Source organism: Brassica oleracea, chromosome C4 (assembly GCF_000695525.1).
Source record: "Brassica oleracea var. oleracea cultivar TO1000 chromosome C4, BOL, whole genome shotgun sequence".
NCBI classification, from domain to species: domain Eukaryota; kingdom Viridiplantae; phylum Streptophyta; class Magnoliopsida; order Brassicales; family Brassicaceae; genus Brassica; species Brassica oleracea.
In genome coordinates this window covers 31620296-31629874 of record NC_027751.1, presented here as the reverse complement: position 1 = coordinate 31629874, position 9579 = coordinate 31620296, and the positions used below count along the sequence as shown (strand labels likewise).

Below are 9579 nucleotides of genomic sequence, written 5' to 3'. Positions count from 1 at the left end.
GTATATATGATACAATAAATTTTACCGAATTGCAGAACGATCGTGCTGATAACGTGTTATGAAATAACTTATAATTTATAGTATCGAGAAATTTAAATAAGAGTAGAATTTAATACCCGTAGGAAGCAAATAACACTAGTATAAGGGAGAGAGTTTATTATAAGGAAGAAGAAGAAGATGTAATGATTCTTTGATTATAAACTCTTGTTCTTGTTTTTGGTGTACAAAAGAGTGAGATGAGTGATGGTATTTATAGTGAACAACAATACATAAAATAACAAAGATGGTGCTTAATTTGGTAAATGAGTGAGTGATCATAGTGTTTGATGAGTAGATGATCATAGTGCTTGAGTTGGTAAAGGGGTGGATGATCATAATGCTTGAGTTTGGTAAATAAGTGGATGATCATTTCAATGCTTATCTTATAACAGATTGCAATTATTACGCGGCATGTGATTGTTTATTTCATTTAAGTCCACTTTACCCGCTTATCAAATTGTTTTGGATAGTTTATCCCCAATTCTTAGGCAAAAATAAAACGATGATTCAACTTTTACGAGACAAAAGGTCAAAACATATCATCCCACAAGGCACACACCGACACCAATTGATATTAGTAAAATCGAAGATTGTATCTACGTGTGAACGCACGTGTATATTTGTGGAATTAACTTTAACTTAGAATAATAATCATAAGAAAATAATCCATCTTGAAGAACTTAAAAAAATAATAAAAATAAAAATAAAATAAATAAATTCATTTTTACCAAAAAAAAAAAAATCATTGTAATATCTTAATGCTATAATCCTGCTACCGAATACCTTAAGTTCAAATGCTTGAATGTGTAAGGATTTTAGAAGACAAATAGATTTCTAATAATACTTGTTATCCAAATAACATTAGCCACGACCAATTCTGGATTAGACATGCAAAGTAAAGGAAAACGAATATTCACTCGAAAGACTAACATATCCTTTTCTTTTAATTGCCCCACCGACAAATAAATTGCTTGTCTAAACACCTACACGAAGTTTCCGTGCACTCGCCAACACCCAATCTTTGCTATATTCCTCGCTCCTTGAGCATATTCCTAATTCCTCCAATCAACAGTGATTAACGGAGACTTAACGTGGACTCCTCGCAATCAGAATTTGGAGAGTGGAGACTCTCACGTTTAACGTGTATCAAACCTTACCTCGAGACCCCACGCCGTTAGGAATTCCGTCTATGTCTCTCTCTAGGCATACAATAACATATTAACACGTGTCCACTTTCGCGTCGGGACATATTCGATTTTAGTTTTCAAAGTTAAAAGAGATACATTTCTAAATTTAATATAGCTCTTTATTAACTTTCCACGGGTTTATTATATTCCTTTTATTAAAAAACTGGAGCCTTCAAATAGCAGAGAAGCAGAGCGAGAGAGAGAGCGGGAACGCATATAGTTTACAGCAACATTCTCCTTTAGCTTTCCTCTACTCTCTTTCTCTCTCTCTCTGCATCGTTGCTTCTTGAGTTTGTTCTTCTCGAGATCTGTGCCTGTGTTTTCATTTCTTGCAACACTCTTTTCGATTCGTCGTTACGCTCATGTACGGACTTCGAAATGTCTTTTAATCGGATTTGTTTCTTCATCCTCATTAGGTTTCTAGGATTTGAGTGTCTTAAGCCATGAGATGAGTGACTTGTGACCTGTAGATCTGTCATCTGAGTTGGGTTTCGAACTTCCGCTGATTGTGTTTCAAAAAAAAATAAAAAAAATCTTGAGAACGGTTTTGTCGGTAGATACATTTAAAGATCCATGAACTGCTGCAAAAACAAAACGAAACCTATGCGTTTCTTGGGCGTTTCTGTAACTTTTCTTTATAAAAAGATGATTTTGTATCTTGTGTCAAGCATTGCGTTTTGTATTCAATTTTCGAGACGTGGTAGATCTTTGGTATATAACTCATCAACATATGTAAAGATTGGATCTTTAGTATATTACATTTGTAAAGACTGATCACCAGAGTTTGTGTTGGTCATATGCTTTTGCAGATATGGCTCCACCGATTGAGATTGTTACCACCAAGAACTATGCTGAGAAACAGGCTTCAGTTCCTCCTCTTAATGAGAGGATACTTTCGTCCTTGACCCATAGATCAGTTGCTGCACACCCATGGCATGATCTTGAGATAGGTAACGCTATAACGTAACCGTTTCCTTTTTATTTTTATTTTCAGGTTTAAAAATGAATACTTTTGGCTTCTAATATTAACTCTATGCATTTTGGTTTGTTTTATAGGACCTGAAGCTCCAGTGATCTTCAACTGTGTAAGTTATTTTGGTACAATTCTTGATATTTAGGCAACAAAAGCTTTAAAGATTGATGGTTAGATTGTCACAAAAGAATGGCATTGTGGTTATTTGGAGATTTTGCGCTTGTTTTACTGCTTCTACAGAAATAACGTATCTGTAACATAATATTATATGATGTCTATTGCCTGATTAGGAAACCCGTTTATGAGTTTAGTCGTTGAGATATTTATTTGGGAATTGCACTATTGCAGGTGGTTGAGATAGGGAAGGGGAGCAAGGTGAAGTATGAACTCGACAAAACTACGGGTCTCATCAAGGTATAAACTTCATTGCAATAGAGCTTTCTTTGCTGTCCCTTTCACTGTTTAAAGACGTCACCGAGGTTACATTATTATTTTTCAGGTGGACCGTATTCTTTACTCATCTGTTGTGTACCCACATAACTATGGGTTCATTCCGCGTACCCTTTGTGAGGACAATGACCCTATTGATGTTCTTGTCATCATGCAGGTAATCTTTCTTTTTGATGTTGCAATGAAATGTTGAGAAGTAGACAGTTCATCACATAATGTTTATTGTTTCATTTGTGTATCTGATAAGCTTTTAAGAAGTTGGCCAGCTTCAATTTTAGATAGAGGCCCTACTCCATCTAGCCTAGGACTTAATGTAGCAGATTAGAGATGTTGTTGAGTCTGTTAGAGATCATTTAGTGAAAGCTAGGCTTATAAAGGTGTCTCACTAATCAGTTCTCTTAGGTCCGCTGAAATTGAATTAGAAAAGCAGCTTTACAGTTGCTATTCGCTAAAGCATCTCAACCAGCTTCTTCTCAGTCTGTTTTGTTTGACCAATACAAAACACATGCCATGTGAATCATATATTGTATTTATTCTGCAGGAGCCGGTGATCCCAGGATGCTTTCTTCGGGCCAAGGCTATCGGTCTTATGCCAATGATCGATCAGGTTTATAAAATTTAACATCCTTGACTCATCTATATTCTTATAGAACGAAAAGATACTGAAAGTAGATGCTTTTATGGTTTTTAATAGGGTGAGAAAGACGACAAGATCATTGCTGTCTGCGCTGACGATCCTGAGTATCGTCATTACAATGACATCAAGGAGCTTCCACCTCATCGTCTGGCTGAGATTCGTCGTTTCTTTGAAGACTGTGAGTGCTCTTTCTTCATCTTCGTTCAACTTTATTTGTCTAGGAATGACATGAGATTAGGGGTGAATCAAAACTAAACCGTAAGCCGTATTGCCCATGACGCTGATATGCCAACAAGAGTTTATATCTCGAAGAGGCAGAGGCGTATCAACGAGGGAATGACTCACGGGAGTGCTGAGCTGGCAAGTTAGTTGGTTAGTTAACAGATTTAAACGAGTCTCAGTATATAAGGGGCTCGTTAGTTGTTTCTGTTGGTCATTCAGCTAGAATCAGTTGTGGCTTGAGATCTCAGATTGTGGGATTCAAGAATAGGCTTAGACTCTGGGTGTAGAGACTAAGAGAGGGTGGTTGGGAGGTTCTTACTCATAATACATATAAGTTCTTATCAAATTGGTGCGTGAGGAGCGTTCTGGATCGAACTAATCGCGAAACCAGAGATGACGAGAGCGACGACGTTAGAATCGTTATCACAGACGGTGGCGACGAACTACGCCGAGCAACAAGAATCAACGATGCAGTTACGAGCATCGATGACGGGATTGGAAGATAAGTTCACCGAGTTATTCAATCTGTTGACGAAGAACTCGGTAGCTCCGACGATTGCAGATCCAAATCAGATTCCGGTGACCAGCGCAAATCAGGTACATACGTCGACCTCGGAACCTGACCGTAGTATTAGGATTGAAGAAGTTAGGGTTCCGAACGCGTTAAGTGACTATCGAGAGATGATGAAACGCGTTGAGCTTCCGATTTTCGATGGAGAGGATGCGTATGGCTGGATCGCTGTAGCAGAAAGATTCTTTCGCATGGGTGAATACGATGAGATGACGAAGATGAGATTGGTATCAGTCAGTTTGAAAGGTGATGTTCTGAGCTGGTTTAACAGCGAGATCTTGAGACGACCTTTTGAGACTTGGATTGAATTCAAACAAAGATTGATTGCTCGATTTAGTCGAGTGAAGCTGCGAGATCCTAGTCAACCTTTCTTCGCGGTTCGACAAACTGGATCAGTTTCAGAGTATATTCATCAATTTGAGGATTTGTCTACACAAGCTTCAGGGGTCTCTGATACACAACGGGAAGGGATCTTTATGAATGGTCTTACGGAAGAGATGAGAGAAGTAGTTACAATGTGTAAACCAGTAGACCTTCCTGATATGATTGCAACAGCGTATCAGATGGAAGATAGCTCGTTGTTTAGTGTTATACAGAAGGAGGTGAAACTGAGGAAAGTAAAGGGAGGTGGAGCAGTGAATACGACCTCGAAGTCGTATTCAAGTTATGTCCCTACTAGTAGTTGGAAACAGAAGCAAGCGATGCCATCTACTACAACTACAACTCCAACACAGCAGAATAATGTGAAGCCGGCAGTACGTCTTTCAGAAGAGCAGATTGCTGAAAAAAGGCGATTGGGGCTCTGTTTCAAATGTGATGCAAAGTGGAGTAGACAACATTTGGTGAATGGGGTATGTCCAAATGCTTCCTTACGAGTTTTGACAACATGGAAGGGTATGGAGATGGAGTTGATTGATCAGGAAGATAAGGATGGGGAGACGGAGGAAATCATTTGGGAACCTCAGTTAAAAACTCTTTCTTTGAAATCTTTTTTGGGTAAAGATTCACCAACAACAACAAAGTTGATAGGGAGTATCAAGAAACGTGTAATGCTGGTAATGTTGGATAGTGGAGCTACACATAACTTCATTTCGCCGAAGGTAGCAGCTCAACTGAAGTTGATTACAGAGGAGGGCAAAGGATTGGAAGTGTTGTTGGGAACAGGAGTTTCCGTGAGTGGAGTGGGAGTTTGTAGAAATGTGCAAATAACTCTCCAAGGTTGGTCTTTCACTACGGACTTCATTGTATTGGAGTTGGGTAATATTGATGTCATTTTGGGAATGTATTGGCTACGAACCCTGGGGAAATGTCAAGTAGATTGGGAGAAACATGAGTATACGTTTAACTATCAAGGGCAACAGGTGACTTTGATTGGGGATCAGTCGTTACCAACAATTGAGAAAACAATGAAGACGATACAACCTGTGTCTGAGGTACCAGCACAACTCAGAGAATTGTTGAATGAGTTTGAGCATGTCTTTAGGGAACCAACAGAGCTTCCTCCAGTACGTGGCAGGGAACACGGCATTATCTTGCAGCCAGGTTGTGGTCCTATTTCAGTAAGACCGTATCGATATCCCCAAGTACATAAGGAGGTAATGGAGAAGAGTGTTACAGAAATGCTAGCTTCAGGAACAATTCGGCGAAGCCACAGCCCATACTCGAGTCCTGTTTTATTAGTAAAGAAGAAGGACAACAGCTGGAGATTTTGTGTGGATTATAGAATGTTGAATCAAGCTACCATCTCAGATAAGTATCCAATTCCCATGATAGATCAACTATTGGATGAACTTCATGGTGCGAAGTGCTTCTCAAAACTGGATTTGAGATCAGGTTATCATCAAATAAGGATGAAGGAAGAAGATATTGAGAAGACTGCGTTTAGAACACATGAGGGACACTACGAATTCACTGTCATGCCATTTGGATTAATGAATGCTCCTGCTACATTTCAGTCTCTCATGAACGAGTTATTTCAACCATACTTAAGGAAGTTTGTGTTGGTGTTCTTTGATGATATACTGGTGTATAGTTCGTCATTGGAGGAGCATGTGGCGCATCTTAGGGAAGTGTTGAAGGTATTTGAAAAGCACAGGTTGTTTGCTAACAGAAAGAAGTGTGCTTTCGGTCAAGAACAGATTGAGTATTTGGGGCATTGCATATCTGCGAAGGGAGTATCAACAGATCCAGAGAAGATAAAATCAGTGGTGAAATGGCCAATTCCACGGACAGTGAAGGATGTTAGGGGATTCTTGGGCTTAACAGGGTACTATCGCAAGTTTGTACAAAGCTATGGGATGTTGGCCAGACCACTGACTGAGTTGCTAAAAAAGGACAAGTTTGAGTGGTTACAAGACACACTGTTAGCGTTTGAAAAGCTGAAGAAGGCGATGACATCCACTCCAGTTTTAGCACTTCCTGACTTCTGTAAGGTGTTCATAATTGAGTCAGATGCGTCTGGTTATGGGTTGGGCGCAGTGTTGATGCAAGAGAAGCATCCTATTGCCTATTTCAGCCACGCTTTAACAGAAAAAGAAATGCAGAAACCAATATATGAGCGAGAGTTAATGGCTATTGTGTTGTCGATTCAGAAATGGAGGCATTATTTGTTGGGGCGACGGTTTATAGTAAGAACAGATCAGCAGAGCCTCAAGTACTTACTGGAGCAGCGAGAAGTAACCTTGGACTACCAGAGATGGTTGACGCGTATATTGGGTTACGACTTCGATATTGAGTATAAAGTGGGATCAGAGAATCGGGTGGCGGATGGGTTATCTCGCATTGTTCACTACACTGCCGCAGAAGTATTACCTCGTTGTTTGTCACTGACGGTACCTTCGTCTTTACAAGTTCAAGATATATATGCAGAGGTTGATCACGATGTGAACATTCAACAGATCATTGCGAAAGTAAGCAGTGGTCAAGCACCTAAAGTGGGGTTTACGTTGGTGCAAGGAAGATTATTCTATAAAGGGCGTCTGTTTTTACCGGGAAATTCGAAGCATATCCCGATGATCTTACGTGAATGCCACGACAGTCTGCTAGGGGGCCATTCAGGAGTTTTAAAAACGTTGCAGAGGATTAAGGCAACATTCTATTGGCCTAAGATGAGGAAGCACGTTCAGGATTACGTAGCTGCATGTGAAATTTGTCAGACACACAAGTATTCGACTCTGTCACCTGCGGGATTGTTGCAACCTATTGATATCCCAAACCAGATATGGGAAGACATCTCTATGGATTTCATAGAGGGTTTACCAGTATCTCGAGGAATGAATGTGATCTTTGTGGTGGTTGATCGATTGAGTAAGTACAGCCATTTCATTTCGTTTAAACATCCGTTCACTGCGGCTGATGTTGCTCAAAAGTTTGTTGACGGGGTGGTAAAACTGCATGGGTTTCCAAGGTCGATTATTTCTGATAGAGATAAGATCTTCCTTAGTTCCTTTTGGAAAGATTGTTTCAGAGCTGCGGGTACTACTCTACGTTTCAGTACAGCTTTTCATCCTCAGTCGGACGGTCAAACCGAGGTGCTGAATCGCTGTCTAGAGACTTACCTGCGTTGTTTTGCTTCTGTGCATCCAAAGACGTGGTCCAAGTATTTGGTGTGGGCTGAACTATGGTATAATACTTCTTATCATACGGCGACGCAGTGCACTCCATTTAAGATGGTATATGGTCGTGATCCACCGGCATTGTTACGGTTTGAGGAAGGATCTACGAAGAATTTCGAGCTAGAAGCAATGTTACGTGACAGAGATATGATGCTGCAGGATGTTAAACAACATCTGTTAAGAGCGCAGGATGTTATGAAGAATAACGCAGATAAGCGAAGGCGTGAATTGGAGTTTGATGTGAGTATGAAGGTTTATTTGAAACTGCGACCTTATCGACAACAATCAGTGAGCAGACGATTGTGTCACAAGCTGTCAGCACGGTTCTATGGACCTTATGAGGTGTTGGAGCGGATAGGTAAAGTTGCGTATCGTCTAAGATTGCCGGAAGGATCGAAAGTGCATCCGGTGTTTCACGTTTCACAGTTGAAACCAGTCATTGGACAGGGTCGGGTAATCACCCCATTACCTGAGACGTTATCGAGGGACGATGAGCTACTGATTGAGCAACAATGAGAAAGTTAACCCCTTCATTTTTTATCTTTCACAGGTGATGGATGCCCTCATGCATTACATCGCACTTGACAGGAAGAGGAAGCGAATTCACTCCTCTAAGATTACGATCTATGACACCAACTTCCCCGCATTGCTGATGAAACAACTGATATGCCAACAAGAGTTTATATCTCGAAGAGGCAGAGGCGTATCAACGAGGGAATGACTCACGGGAGTGCTGAGCTGGCAAGTTAGTTGGTTAGTTAACAGATTTAAACGAGTCTCAGTATATAAGGGGCTCGTTAGTTGTTTCTGTTGGTCATTCAGCTAGAATCAGTTGTGGCTTGAGATCTCAGATTGTGGGATTCAAGAATAGGCTTAGACTCTGCGTGTAGAGACTAAGAGAGGGTGGTTGGGAGGTTCTTACTCATAATACATACAAGTTCTTATCAGACGCCTGCGTATAAGATGAAAGACTTATATCCTTGGATTCTTCTTCTGACAGATAAGAAAAACGAGAACAAGGAAGTAGCTGTTAATGACTTCCTTCCTGCTACCGCAGCCTATGAAGCAGTTCAGCATTCCATGTAAGCCTTTTATGAGACTGACTGATATATAATAATTCATACTATATAGTATGGACTTACAGTTAATGTAATCTTTTGTGACATTGTAGGGATCTCTATGCGGATTACGTCATGGAGACCTTGAGACGGTGATCTCTTTCACCACCTCCAAGCAATAAAGAAAGATTACAAGTGCATTTTCACATTTGTTTTCTTGACAGATGTGAAGTGTATACAAAAGTATAAATACTTACATATATATATGTTAAGGGTTCTCAAAAGAATGTATTTGTGTATGTCCTTTTGTTGAATCCGGTAGATGATGCCGAAAAAATTGTCAAAGAAACTAAGAAAGTTGGTATTGTACCCATTTTGTTTGTTCTTCATTTTTATTCTTGAGTAATTTTTCCCATATTGATAAATTGTTGAAAGTGTTTCGTTTCTTAAATCCATGGTAGATTATTGTTTTTTGGCTTCTATATGATTCTGAATTTTACGTAAATGACAAAAAAAATACTTTACTTCAATATGCTTCTTACTAACATAATACTCCAATTTCTACATAGAAACTTAATTAGTGAACTAATTATCGAATAAACTAATTAGCGAGACAAAATTAATAAGTTTCTTCTGTTCGAAATTGAGATAGTTCCAATTCAACCAAAATACTCTATTTCTATATGCTTCAAAGTTTGCATATACAGTATACACTATCCCTAATATCATAATTCATAAATAACACTTAGTATTTGTTTCCTCTAATTCACATTTGCTGGTGAGAAATTATAATATATTGCAGTTAATATTGTATTTTCAATTTTAAAT

The 9579-nt window shown here is 39.4% G+C and overlaps 1 protein-coding gene across 1 annotated transcript; it reads left to right on the top strand.

Annotated features, from left to right (window-relative positions):
- Positions 1-1370: 1370 nt before the first annotated feature.
- On the top strand, positions 1371-9221 carry LOC106341983 (soluble inorganic pyrophosphatase 4-like). The gene is made up of 9 exons (XM_013780750.1): positions 1371-1590; positions 2036-2176; positions 2283-2311; positions 2548-2613; positions 2699-2806; positions 3191-3256; positions 3344-3464; positions 8694-8775; positions 8865-9221. Exons 2-9 carry the CDS (start codon positions 2038-2040, stop codon positions 8905-8907), a joined length of 654 nt encoding a protein of 217 aa, XP_013636204.1. The 5' UTR covers positions 1371-1590; positions 2036-2037; the 3' UTR covers positions 8908-9221.
- Positions 9222-9579: the final 358 nt, after the last annotated feature.